The 14,458-nt window shown below is 43.7% G+C and overlaps 2 protein-coding genes across 2 annotated transcripts in view; one reads left to right on the top strand and one right to left on the bottom strand.

The window, feature by feature from the left end:
* Positions 1–14,458, bottom strand: part of LOC133755253 (sodium-dependent neutral amino acid transporter B(0)AT1-like) — a 628,988-nt gene that overhangs the window by 237,945 nt on the left and 376,585 nt on the right.
* On the top strand, positions 2,079–5,798 carry LOC133755108 (uncharacterized; the record flags this gene model as incomplete). The annotated part of the gene is given in 1 exon segment (XM_062185387.1): positions 2,079–5,798. A coding segment is annotated over 1 exon segment (3,720 nt), but the record flags the coding sequence as incomplete, so codon positions are not given.

Below are 14,458 nucleotides of genomic sequence, written 5' to 3'. Positions count from 1 at the left end.
GGGCAATTTCTATAGGACTAGCCATGGCTATACCCTCCTTATCAGTTGTTGCCACTTCCCCTGATGTTGTGTAGCTAATTAGTTTCAGTGGTAAACAACTTTGGATTCCACCCACCTTAATTCCTTTGGGCACAATCTTTGAATTGCCTCATGTAACTAATTTCCCCACAATTATAGTGTTACAACTTCTTTCTTTTTTTTTTTTTTAAACATGAAGGACCCTTATGGGGGAGAGGGACAAGAAACTAGGCCTGGGCAGATATCAGGGGCTTCTTAAGAGGTTAGATGTTCCCCAGAGTCCAGCGGGCAGGACGTTCTCTGGGAAGGAAAAGTCAATCCCCTTCAGAGAACCTCTAGGCATGCCCAGAGCAGAGCTGCCACTCCCCTTCGGAGAGTCTCAGCACTCTCCTCAGCTGGTTCCCTCAGCACTCTCCTCAGCACTCTCCTCAGCTGGTTCCCTCAGCACTCTCCTCAGCACTCTCCTCAGCACTCTCCTCAGCTGGTTCCCTCAGCACTCTCCTCAGCACTCTCCGGTATGCTAATTGTCCCTCCGAACCAGCCAATCCCGTGCCACCTCTGCATTCCATATGCTAATTCGTTGCCTATATAACCTGTGTGAAACTGCCGCTCAGGGCTCCTCACTGCCTGAGGTGGGGGCCCGTTTGCGCAAACGTTCAATAAAAACCTCGTGCTTTTTGCATCAACTGGTCTGGATCTTTGGGCGTCCTCCCGAGCAAGTGGGCATCTCTGCAACTGAGAGGTCCAACATTTTGGTGGCCCGTACGGGGATTTTAGGTCGCCCTCAGACCCATTCTCTGCGGACCAGTTGGAGGTATAATTAAGTGTTTTCTGTTTGTTGTTCTTCGTCTTGAGTGTTCTGACTGGCCAGTACCTGACTCTGTGAGACCAGTGGGGGAGGCAGGCGTGCCCAGCAACCCCTGGTCCGTTCCCCTGAGGACGCTCCGGTCTGTGAGACCAGTGGGGGAGGCAGGCGTGCCCAGCAACCCCTGGTCCGTTCCCCGGAGGACACTCCGGTCTGTGAGACCAGTAGGGGAAACCCTCGGTCCGTTCCCCCGGAAGACGCTCCCGGGGTGGTCTGGAGGTGGGTCGGAGACCAAGTCTCCCTCCTTCCCGGGGAGGGCTGGTCAGGCAGCCGCTCCCAAAAATAGCGCAATAGCGTTCGATTTGTCTTAGCCATGTGGTTTGTCTTGCTTACTGTATATGTCTGTGCATTGGCTGTTCTTTTTGTTTGGGCTGAAATCCTTGCACACATGGGTCAACAAATAACCACCCCTTTAAGTCTCACTCTAGATCACTGGAAGGACGTTCGAGAACGCGCGCGCCACCTCTCATTGGAGGTTAAAAGGAAACAATGGGCAAAATTCTGTTCCTCAGAGTGGCCGGCCTTCGAGGTCGGCTGGCCAAGGAACGGCACTTTTAACCTCGATATTAGTTTACAGATTAAGGCGCGAGTCTTTCAGCCAGGATCCAATGGACACCCTGATCAGGTGCCCTACATTACCACGTGGGAGGATCTTACACGTAACCCCCCTCCCTGGATAGAACCCTTCTCCTTCCCGACGGAGCCCATACGGACCCCGTTACCCCTTCCTCGGCCATCCCCAACTCCTTTAATACCTTCCTCCCCGATACCCCCTCCTCCTATCCCGGTTGTGCCAACCTCCTCCCTATACCCTCTGAAGGAGATTCGAGATCCAAAACCTGACAAGCCACCGGTTCTTCCGGCTGATCAGGACTTTCTGCTCTTTGACTCTCCCCCACCCTATCTTCCTGGCCAGCCTGCTCCCCCGCAGGAACCCCCACAACAACCAGAGCAGGATGTGCAACCTTCTGCACCATCCCCTGATTCCACGAGGGCAGGGGAAGAAGTCTCAGCGCCTTCCCCACCCTCCAGCCGCCTGCGCCTCCGTCGGGGGCAGGCAGGGGGCTCGGGAAGCGTCTGGACTTCACAGGCTTTTCCTCTTCGCTCGGTGGCTGGCCAGATGCAGTACTGGCCATTTTCTGCTTCCGATCTTTACAATTGGAAAACCCATAACCCCTCTTTCTCTCAGGACCCCCAGGCTCTGACTGGGCTGATCGAGTCAATTTTATTGACTCATCAGCCCACCTGGGATGATTGTCAGCAGCTTCTGCAGACCCTCCTCACTACTGAGGAAAAGCAGCGTGTCTACCTTGAGGCACGGAAAAACGTCCCTGGAGCAGATGGCCTACCGACCCTACTGCTAAACGAAATCGAGGAGGCGTTTCCCTCAACCCGTCCTGATTGGGACTACACCACCATTGCTGGTAGGGAGCGACTTCGTCTTTACCGCCAGATTCTCCTTGCGGGTCTCAGAGGGGCTGGAAAGCGCCCCACCAATTTGGCCAAGGTACGTGCAGTAGTACAGGGGGCTGAGGAAACGCCGGCAGGCTTCCTAGAAAGATTAATGGAAGCCTACCGTATGTACACCCCATTTGACCCCCTGGCAGAGGACCGGCAGGGAGATGTAATCATGTCCTTTATAGGACAGTCAGCGCCGGACATCCGCAATAAATTGCAGCGGCTAGAGGGGCTTCAGGGGTATACTATACAAGATTCAATGAAGGAGGCAGAAAAGATTTACAACAAAAGGGAGACCCGAGAGGAGAAGGAGGAAAGGATCCGCAAGGAGCAGGAGGAAAGGGAAGATAAAAGAGACAAAAGACGTAATCGAGAGCTTAGTAGAATTTTGGCCACCGTAGTGCAGGATACAGAAAGGAGTAGACCAGGACAGAATAGGGACTTGGGAGACAAACGAAAGCCTCGGGTGGAAAGAGATCAATGTGCCTATTGTAAAGAAAGAGGACACTGGGTCAAAGACTGCCCGAAGAAAACACAGGGACCAAAGAAGAGACCAGTTCCAATCCTGTCCTTGGAAGAAGACGACTAGGTGAGTCAGAGCCAGGAGCCCCCCCCTGAGCCCAGGATAACCCTTGAAGTGGGGGGCAGACCGGTAACCTTCCTGATTGACACGGGAGCCCAGCACTCGGTACTGACTTCAGAAAAAGGGCCTTTAAGCTCCAAGACTTCCTGGGTTCAGGGGGCAACTGGAGGGAAGTTATATCGCTGGACAACCAATCGAGAGGTCCAGTTAAGTACAGGACTTGTGACACACTCATTCTTACTAGTGCCAGACTGCCCCTACCCCCTCCTGGGCAGGGACCTACTCTCGAAGGTAGGAGCCCAAATTCACTTCCATGAGAAAGGAGCTACCATCACAGACTCAGGAGGGCGGCCCCTCCAGGTATTAACACTACGCTTGGAGGACGAACACCGATTATTCGAGAGGCCCTCGTCCACCATGGCTCCCCTGGACCCCAAGTGGCTCACAGATTTTCCTCAGGCCTGGGCAGAGACTGCGGGAATAGGGCTGGCCGTCAACCGGCCTCCCTTGATCATAGATCTGAAGCCCACGGCCATTCCCGTGTCAGTTCGTCAATATCCGATGGGCAAGGAAGCTAAGGAAGGTATCCGGCCACATATCCAGAGACTGTTACACCTAGGCATTTTAAAACCTTGTCGTTCACCTTGGAACACCCCCCTACTACCAGTAAAGAAGCCTGGTACAGGTGACTACCGCCCAGTACAGGACTTGCGGGAGGTTAACAGGAGAACGGAGGATATGCATCCCACAGTGCCCAACCCCTACAATCTGCTAAGTACCTTGCCTCCGACCCACGTATGGTACACTGTGTTAGATCTAAAAGATGCATTCTTTTGTTTAAGACTGAGCCCTCAGAGCCAATCCATCTTTGCTTTTGAGTGGAAAGACCCAGAGACCGGGTTTTCAGGACAACTCACCTGGACAAGGTTGCCCCAAGGATTTAAAAACTCGCCTACCTTGTTTGACGAAGCTCTGCACCTAGATTTGGCCGACTTCCGAGTCAACCATCCGGACCTGGTCCTCCTGCAATATGTGGACGACCTCCTCCTTGCCGCTGAAACTGAGCAGGACTGCCTAAAAGGTACCGGGGCCCTGCTACAGAGACTGGGGGAATTGGGCTATCGAGCCTCCGCGAAAAAGGCCCAAATATGTCAGAAACAGGTGGCCTACCTAGGCTACCTCCTAGAAGGAGGGCAACGGTGGCTGACAGAGAGCCGAAAAAGGGCGGTTGCTCTAATTCCACCCCCCACCGATGCCAGAAAGATGCGGGAATTCCTCGGGAGTGCGGGATTCTGCCGCCTTTGGATTCCTGGGTTTGCGGAGCTGGCAGCCCCATTGTACCCCCTCACGAAGTCCAATGCTCCCTTTCAATGGAGAGAAGAGCAACAGCGGGCGTTTGACAACATAAAAAAGGCCCTATTGTCAGCCCCAGCCCTGAGCCTCCCTGATATGACCAAGCCCTTCACATTATACGTGGATGAGAACAAGGGCGTGGCGAAGGGAGTGCTAACACAAATGCTTGGACCCTGGAAAAAGCCGGTGGCATACTTTTCAAAAAAGCTAGACAATGTAGCGGCCGGCTGGCCTCCGTGCCTCCGCATGATAGCGGCCGTGGCAGTTCTGGTGAAAGACTCGGATAAATTGACTCTAGGCCAACCTCTCACCATAGTGGCACCTCATGCTGTGGAGACAGTTATCCGCCAGCCACCAGATCGGTGGCTCTCAAATGCTCAGATAACTCATTACCAGACTATGTTATTAAACTCAGAGCGGGTCCGGTTTGGGACTGCCACCTCTTTAAACCCGGCCACCCTGCTTCCGGAACTGGGGCCCCAGGCCCAGGTAATCCATAACTGTCACCAAATCCTGGCTGAGGCCCACGGCACCCGAAAAGACCTAACCGACCAGCCTCTGCCGGATGCCGAAATGACCTGGTTCACGGATGGGAGCAGCTTTCTACAGAACGGTGAGCGGAGGGCTGGGGCAGCGGTGGTGGATGGAAAAACTGTTATCTGGTCAAGTGCCTTAAAGCCTGGAACTTCTGCTCAAAAAGCCGAGCTCATAGCCTTAACTCAAGCTTTAAAACTGGCACAAGACAAAAAGGTCAACATTTACACAGACAGTCGGTATGCTTTCGCCACTGCCCATGTACATGGGGAGATATACCGGCTAAGGGGCCTCTTAACCTCAGCAGGCAAGGACATTAAAAATAAGCAGGAAATCCTAGATCTTCTACAGGCCCTGTTCCTGCCCAAAATGTTGAGTATAATTCATTGCCCCGGGCACCAACGAGGAGACGACCCCGTAGCAAGGGGAAACAGGATGGCAGACGAGGCCGCTAGGGCGGCAGCCCTGAGCCAACAGGTGCTCCCGTTAAAGACAATTGAGCCCACCCAAGTATCGAGGGAACCACCTTTCCTCTATTCGGACCAAGACTTAGATACGATCCAGCGGCTCGGTGCAGAGTATGATGAACAAATAAGGGTTTGGAGGCTCGGAGAGAAAATAGTCCTGCCACACCAATTGGCTAAAGAAATAATTACCAGCCTCCATCAATGGACTCATTTGGGACACAAAAAGCTAAAAGCAGCCTTACAGGAAGATAGGCAGTCTTATTACATCCCCGGACTTGACTCTTTAGTCCAGCAGGTGACTGAATCCTGTGTTCCGTGTGCCAAGGTAAATGCCAGACACCTCAAGCTCCCGGAGGGAGCTAGGGTAAGAGGAGACCGACCAGGAATCAACTGGGAGGTCGATTTCACTGAGATAAGGCCGGACAGTTATGGGAATAAGTATCTTCTAGTTTTTGTAGACACCTTCTCCGGATGGACTGAGGCATTCCCCACAAAACGGGAAACCGCCCAGGTGGTCGTCAAGAAGATCATAGAGGAGATCTTCCCCCGGTTCGGCTTGCCTAAGGTAATCGGGTCCGACAATGGCCCAGCGTTTGTCTCCCAGGTAAGTCAGTTGGTGGCCAAAGCATTAGGCATAAATTGGAAATTGCACTGTGCCTATAGACCCCAAAGTTCAGGACAGGTAGAAAGAATGAACAGAACAATTAAAGAGACCTTGACCAAATTAGCGTTGGAGACTGGTGTTAAAGACTGGGTCCAACTCCTCCCTATGGTGTTGTTCCGGGTCCGAAACACGCCCTCTCATTGCGGGCTGACACCATACGAAATCCTTTATGGAGGGCCCCCACCAGTAGCAGGCTTGCTTGACCTTGCCAGTGACTCCGTTGCCGATGCCCCTAAGTTACAGGCCCAGTTGAGAGTGCTCCAGATCATCCAGAACCAGGTCTGGAAACCTCTTGCAGCAGCCTACCAACCCAAGACGACAACCATCCCACATCCTTTCCAAATCGGTTATGCTGTGTATGTCCGAAGGCACCAATCTAAGACTCTAGAGCCCCGGTGGAAAGGCCCCTTCACTGTGCTGTTGACAATTCCCACCGCTCTCAAGGTCGACGGAATCGCTGCTTGGGTCCACGCCTCACACGTGAAGCAAGCACCACCTCCCCAGGGCCCCGAGGATCTGGATAGACCAGCCAAATGGAAGCTCCAGCGCACTCAGAACTCACTCAAGCTAAGACTTTCAAAAACTGTTTAATATTTATGATGTTCCTGGCCTTTCCCCATTGTTTTTCCAATCCCCATGCTCCACAATTGTTAACGTGGAACCCAACCCAGTCCAGCAAGAACAGAGTTCCCTCCCTCCAGTGAGGCAGGCTCTCCCCAGGCCGGTCCAATAGATTTTAGGATTAAAATCTTTGCAAAAAGAAAAGGAGGGAATGAAGGACCCTTATGGGGGAGAGGGACAAGAAACTAGGCCTGGGCAGATATCAGGGGCTTCTTAAGAGGTTAGATGTTCCCCAGAGTCCAGCGGGCAGGACGTTCTCTGGGAAGGAAAAGTCAATCCCCTTCAGAGAACCTCTAGGCATGCCCAGAGCAGAGCTGCCACTCCCCTTCGGAGAGTCTCAGCACTCTCCTCAGCTGGTTCCCTCAGCACTCTCCTCAGCACTCTCCTCAGCACTCTCCTCAGCTGGTTCCCTCAGCACTCTCCTCAGCACTCTCCTCAGCACTCTCCTCAGCTGGTTCCCTCAGCACTCTCCTCAGCACTCTCTAATTGTCCCTCCGAACCAGCCAATCCCGTGCCACCTCTGCATTCCATATGCTAATTCGTTGCCTATATAACCTGTGTGAAACTGCCGCTCAGGGCTCCTCACTGCCTGAGGTGGGGGCCCGTTTGCACAAACGTTCAATAAAAACCTCGTGCTTTTTGCATCAACTGGTCTGGATCTTTGGGCGTCCTCCCGAGCAAGTGGGCATCTCTGCAACTGAGAGGTCCAACAAACAGAATCATTGTTTTATAGAGATACTAGGAGAAAAGTTTGAAATTCCTAAAAGTAAAAATTTGACTGCAAAGATCAAAATCCACCATATTTTGAAAATCAAATTTACAAAACGCAAGCACAACATAAAACAGGAAAACCCCTATATAAATCCAGAAAGTTTTATCACATTTTGAAAATTCCAAGGAACCAAGCAAGAAATGAAATGACAGAATCAAAATTTCAGGTCCAGACTTACAGAATACTCCACACTTTTAAGGAAGAAAAATAAATCTACATTTTCCATACCTACACAGAGTAGAAAACACAAAGAATATTTTAAAATTTCCTTTGGGAAATTGATATTACATTGATGTTGATGTAAGGGTACCAGGGCATGAAATAAAAATCAAGTTATTTAAATGCATCCATTTCATAAGCCAAGCTATAGGTATCCTAAGCAAAATATTAAGGTAATAAATCATATTACTTAAGAAAATATATCAATAGCAAGAAGGAGATAATTTTAAAAATGTACCGATGGTTAAGGTTGTGTTACAACTTATTTCAAATGATCAGTAAATGCATATTTAATTCTTTTCTAGTTTTATTTTTGAACATGTCATTAAGAAACCCATTTAGCCAATGCTTTTGGGGACTCTGAATTATTTTGTCAGCTTAGTTGTATAATTTACATACCATATGGTCACCTACCTCATGTATGCAGTTTTATGACTTTTAATATATTTTTCTTAAATTTATCTTATATAACCAGTACCACATCCAATTTTGGAACATTCCCATTCTCCTGAAAAGACTTCCCTTGCCCTTCTAAGTTAATCCCTATTCCATTTCAAAGCACCAGGCAACAACTCTTGTGCATTATAGTTTTGCCATTTTAGAAATATCATATATTTCATTATACAATATGATATGATAATTCTTTGCATTTGATTTCTTTCACTTATCACAATGTTTTTGAGATGCATAATGATTGTGTTATTTTATTCTTTTTTTGCTGAGTGTTACTCCATACTAGGAACATACTACATTTTATATGTCAATTCTCCAGTTAATGGACATTTAAGTTGTTTCCAATTTTGGGCTACTCAGTATAATATTGCTATGAAATTTATATGCAAGTCTATAATTTATTAGTTTAGTTATGGGTAGTTACTTAGGGGCTAAATTGCTGGATTGTTTGGTATAAATACTTGATTTTTTTTTTAGAATTACACAGCTGAATAGAGAAATAACCATCAACACTTTCCCAGAGGAAAAAAAATGCAGGAGTCTACAGAGATAGTTCTTATAGATGAGATTAAGGTGAGCATAAAGGTGTGATTTTGAGTTTCAACTTCCTTTGGGCTAGTCAGTGGTGATCCTTGCCTCTGTCCAGCTAAAAATAAGATAGGACTGCTTGAGAGCAATGTTCTCAAAAGTCCTTGATTTACTATCTTTTCCAGTAAACCTGTAACTTTGAGACCCTTAAACTAAACTTTGGTAAGAGTTCTGGGTGGGTGGGTGGTAGAAGTCAACAATGCACAAGACCCTGAGTGTCTGGCATGGAAATTGCATTTTTCTCAGCTCTTGCTCCTGCTTTCCCTCAAGATATCCAAAGCCTTCCTTTGGGGTTGCTCTTTAAGGAATTCTTCATCTTCAGCACCAATCACTAAGAGCAGTCCAGAGGAAAAGGTGCCCAACTTTTGGATGCTGTCTTGTAAAACTTCTTTTTTTATATACTCAGTGATGGAAAAGCTGATTGGGCAGTAATCATAGCCAATGAAGTTTCTTGCTAATTGAAAACTTCTCAAATAAATGTACAAAACTTTTAATAAGAAAATGTGGCTTTAAAAGTGCATTACCTGGATAGTGTGAATTATTCAGGGTTCCAAGCTTTCTCAAAATAGATGTATATGATTGTAGTCTGTACAACTTAAATGATTTTGTTTGAGTTCATGATGAAATACTTAAAATTCAATTTGTTTATAGGTTCATAATGGAAGGATAGATTTAGACTAGGATATTAAAAACATTCACAGGTAATGGTAATTTGAAAGATGAAACATAAAATTATTGGCTGTTTCATGAAGTAAAGTATATTATGATTCAGAGGGAGAAATAATAGATTGACACAAGACATGAAAAATTGTTGATAAACAAATTATTATAATGCATTAAAATAAAATAAATACTCAAGAAAAAGAATATCAAAGACAATAGCAGTTACCAGAATAATCTTGAACTTCTTTAGCTTTCACAATTAAAGGGAAATTTACAGTCCCATAAACTTCCTTAAAATGTACAAAATATATTACCTGGTGAATGATTACCCCACCCTAAGGTCTCTCTGAGAAACTGTGTACTTGAAAGTTCCTATGACAACTTACAGACTTTGAGGCAGCTGATGACCTCACAATGTAAAATACAAGCAAGATGGCTTCCATTTCACTTAGCAAATTCTGACTTAAACTAAGGTATAAAAGATATATGTAGGTGGTAGATAGAAAGTCAAAACCCAGTGCCAGCCCCATAAACTCATTCTTAAATAATAGAGTCCATAATATTTTAATCATATCTACATTCCTTTACTCAGAGAGCATGTAGATATTAATATTACTAATTTAATTTCATAATTTTTTCTGCTTTTTTATTATTTTAGCCTGGGTTCTTAATAGAGGAATTTGCATTAACAAGTATTACCTCCCTTACTTAGTTGATGGTAGAGGTTAATCACATCTATAAAATATACACTACTGGGTGGTTTATTTGAAGATAAAAAATACTGGCTATGAGTAGGAAGCATCTTGATACAATTCAAGTTCAAAAGTTATGAGAATAGGACAAATTTCAAGATATTTAACAAGTAAAACAAAAGCAATATTGTTGCATTAGGTATGGAATTTTGAGGGAGAGATAAGTCCTAAAATAAGTCCCAACTGTAAGTACAAGAATTCTAACTTGTGCAGCCAGCTCAATGGGAAATAATTAATGATTAAAGATAAAAGAACTTAGGCTGGCGCCACAGCTCAATAGGCTAATCCTCCACCTGTGGCACTGGCACCCCAAGTTCTAGTCCTGGTTGGGGCCTGGATTCTGTCCCCATTGTTCCTCTTCCAGTCCAGCTCTCTGCTGTGGCCCAGGAGGGCAGTGGAGGATGGCCCAAGTGCTTGGGCCCTGCACCCGCATGGGAGACCAGGAGAGGCACCTGGCTTCTGGCTTCCGATCAGTGCGGTGTGCGGGCCACAGCATGGTGGCTGCAGCAGCCATTGTGGGGTGGACCAATGGAAAAGGAAGACCTTTCTCTCTGTCTCGCTCTCACTGTCCACTCTGCCTGTCAAAAAAAGAAAAAAAAAGATAAGAGAACTTGATTTCATTTTAAACACTTTAAGTTTTCTAAACCTTAAATATAAGAAAACCTCAAATTTTAATGAGAAAAAAATGAAATTCAAAATTATTTTTGTGCACTTCATTTGAAATTCCTGCTTGTTTCTTCAAATACGCACTTTGAAATTCCTGCTGGCTGAAGAGCCCGTATGCATCAAAATAAAAAGAAGCATCTGAATAGAAGGCTGGATTGTATATACACGTTGGGAAATTTTTAGTGTAGAGAGTTGGAAGCATAGAACGAAATGGCTGAGAATTAAATCAGATCTTCATTCCAGCATTGAATGTTAATATTTTGGAGGAAAATGTTGCCTTGAGAAAGAGATCCAGAGGGAACAACCAAAGATAAATGATGGATTTAAGAAGTTAAACAGCAAACAGCTTCATGAAGCATCAAGTGTTTAAGAGAATGTCTTATATTATTGAGAATTCAAGTAAGATGAAGATAAGAAATGTCCACTGCATTCCATGTGTTCAATAGTGATTATAATAATTATTTCACATGATAAACAGAACATATAAAAGAGAGGGAAGAAATAAAGCTTTGCTTAAGAATATGTTAAGCCAAAAATTATGTGTTCATTTCCTTATCTTGATTATTATATCAATATTTTTTAACTGTTTATTTGTTTATTTGAAAGGCAGAGTTACAGAGAAGCAGAGGGAGAGAGAGAGGTCTTCCATTCATTGGTTCACTCCCTAAATGGTCACAAAGGCTGGAGTTGGGCCAATCCATTGCCAGGAGTCAGGAGTTGTCTTCCAGGTCCCCCATATGGGTGCAGGGGCCCAAGGTCTTTGAATTCTTCTACTGCTTTCCCAGGACATAGCAGGGAGCTGTATCAGAGTTAAAATGTAGTGAGTTTAGCAAAGAATCCCTGAAAATTTTTGAATGAGATAAAATGTGAGTAATTCATAGAAAGGTTTTTCCATATATATATATATATATATATATATATATATATATATATAATGAAAAGTGAAAATAAACAAAAATAATATTGTGGTGTATATATGTATAAAATATCATAGCAGAAATATCAGAAAAACACATTTTATTTTTTCTTGTAGCTATTTGTTAATTTATTTAATTAATCTTACAAGCATAAAATAAATGGAAAGTAGATCATCATAATAATTGAAAGAAAGAATAAGAAATGGAGGGGGAAAGAAGATAGAGGCATGAACAGGAGGGAGATTAGCATGGGAAATATAACTATGCCCCTAAATCTGCATGTATGAAATACATAAAATTTGTTTACTTTCAAATATTTAAATATAAAAAAGGAATAATACATTTTAAAAGGAGCTGCTTTAAATATAACTAGGTACTGAAAAATGCTTTAAGTGTTGCTAGAAGGCATATATTTTAGACATTTTAAAATTGTACAATTTACAACTATGTGATGCCATGATGGATGAGATGAATCTCTATTTAGTTCTCATTGTGCTCTATTTGAATGACAAACATTTTCAGAGTTAAGAACAGAGAATGAATCCTGGATTCTCTGAATGAAGTTCACAACTCCTGATGTATTGTGTGAAGAGCTTTTCCTGTTGCCTATTATTAGCTATGTCCTTAGTTACTGAGAGAAGCTGGGAATATGAATGCCAACAATATGCATGCTCTTTATTTTTTTTCAAATTAGAAATTGAATGTACCCAAAACTAAAGTACTAGAACTAGGTTACATTCCTTCAAATGCAAATAGATTATTCTATTTAGTTCTCCACATAATAGTCATTATAAATAATGTCATAATGCAATGAATTAGAAAAAACTCTGACAGTTTTGCATATATATGATATTATCCATGTTAATTATTATAAAAAATGCAGGGCATCTGTTATTGCAATGAGTTTTTTTTTCTGGAACTATCAGATAGTTACTGGATTATTCTTTGGAGATTGCTGACTCAACTCAAATGAAACCTAATACACTTCAGTGAATGATTACTACATGGGTAGAGTAGTAAGGAACAGATAGAATTAAGAGAGACTCTAAAAGCCAAACCTTGAAATCTACACATATTGTGGACCGGTGCTGTGGTGCAGTGGGTTAAAGCCATGGCCTAAAGCGCTGACATCCCATATGGGCGCCAGTTCTAGTCCCGACTGCTCCTCTTCCTATCGAACTCTCTGCTATGGATTGGGAAAGCAGTAGAAGATGGCTCAAGTCCTTGGGCCCCTGTACCCATGTGGGAGACTTGGGGGAAGCTCCTGGCTCCTGGTTTCAGATCGGTGCAACTCTGGGCATTGTGGCCATCTGCGGAGTGAACCAGCAAATGGAAGACCTCTCTCTCTCTCTCTCTCTACCTCTCCTCTCTCTGTGTTAACTCTTTCAAATAAATAAAATAAATCTTTAAAAAAAACAAAAATAAAAAAACCCCACACATATTAAAGTGTAAGAAAGGATTTTAACAGCAGGAACTGGGGATCCAAACAACTTATATTCATGGTAGTGTCAAAGATAAAGAGACTGGATCACAGACCATCTCTACACAGAGAATTCTTAATCAACCCTGCCACAGGCCCTGAGATAAGGAAGCAGATAATGATGCAAGAGAAAACAGAGCTCCACATTAACAAAGAAAATGAAAAATGCAGAAAAAGAAAAAAACAAACTCCACTCTCTTGGTTAAAAGTAAAAGATTAGGATAGATATGTAATTCCAAGGTGTCATTAAGAAGAGGAGTAGGAATAAAACAATAAGTTGCATGATTGATATTACATCTCCTAAAAATAGGTTTAGCTTTTTGATTTGTTGTATATTTAGATGCTTGATGCTTTTCAGAAATTAATCACAATCATTGTGCATATAATTAAAGCCTGAAATCAATTTTATAGCTGTGATAAATCACTGGAAAATACAATGTGATGGTATTCTGTGCTTTTATTAGCCTTATACTTCAAAGTTTTCCAAGGTAAAAGTAATCTCTACTTGTTTTTCCTAAGAGGTAGGTATATAAGAGAAATAAAATATAAATACTAGGTTATTGTCATTATGCAGGGTACTGTCCCATTGAAATCCAAATGAAAATAAACCTTCCAGGTGATCACATCCGAAACTTCAGAAAATTTGGCATTGTTAGTGTCCTTCTATTAACTCCCACATTCTGAGTAAAATCAGTGATGACTTAATTTACATCAGAAATGTACAGGATATTGTCATTAAGTTCCTATATCTTTCTAACATGTGTATGGCCATAGGGGTTGTCTTTCTCATAGCAATTAAAAAAAATCAAGTGAAAATGTTCCTATACTTAAGATGCTTCCTCCCACTCTTTATAGTTTATTTATGTCCATGTCTATGAAATAGTTTCCCTAATAACCAAAAGGAGTTCTTAAATCTGTGGCTGTAATTCAGTCTTAAAGTGTTAGCCATCTACTTTTGACAAACCAAGCAGAAATAAAAATACTTGTTCAGTAGGATTTTGAGTAAAAACACATTAAACTAATAGCAATTTTGTTACTGAATAAAACTTTTTCTAGAGTTTTCCCATTTGGGGTATTTAGCATCCTTTTAAAGACTATATTCTGCTATAATTAGTTATAACTAGATGAAATTACTGTGTATTATAAATGCTACTTTAAAAAGTTATGGTAGGATCCAGCTTTGTAGCATATAAGCCTCCACCTGTGGCACCAGAATCCCATATGGGCACCGGTTCAAGTCCCGGCTGCTCCTCTTACAATTCAGCTTTCTGCTATGGCCTGGGAAAGCCGTGGAAGATGTTCCAAGTGCTTGGGCTGCTGTATCCATATGTGAGACTTGAAGAAACTCCTGGCTCTTGGCTCAGCTCAGTGCCAGCTGCTGCAGC

This window comes from Lepus europaeus, unplaced genomic scaffold (genome assembly GCF_033115175.1).
Source record: "Lepus europaeus isolate LE1 unplaced genomic scaffold, mLepTim1.pri SCAFFOLD_3_1, whole genome shotgun sequence".
In the NCBI taxonomy this organism is placed as follows: domain Eukaryota; kingdom Metazoa; phylum Chordata; class Mammalia; order Lagomorpha; family Leporidae; genus Lepus; species Lepus europaeus.
The sequence above is the reverse complement of the archived record's forward strand: the minus strand, read 5'-3'. Positions and strand labels throughout refer to the sequence as shown.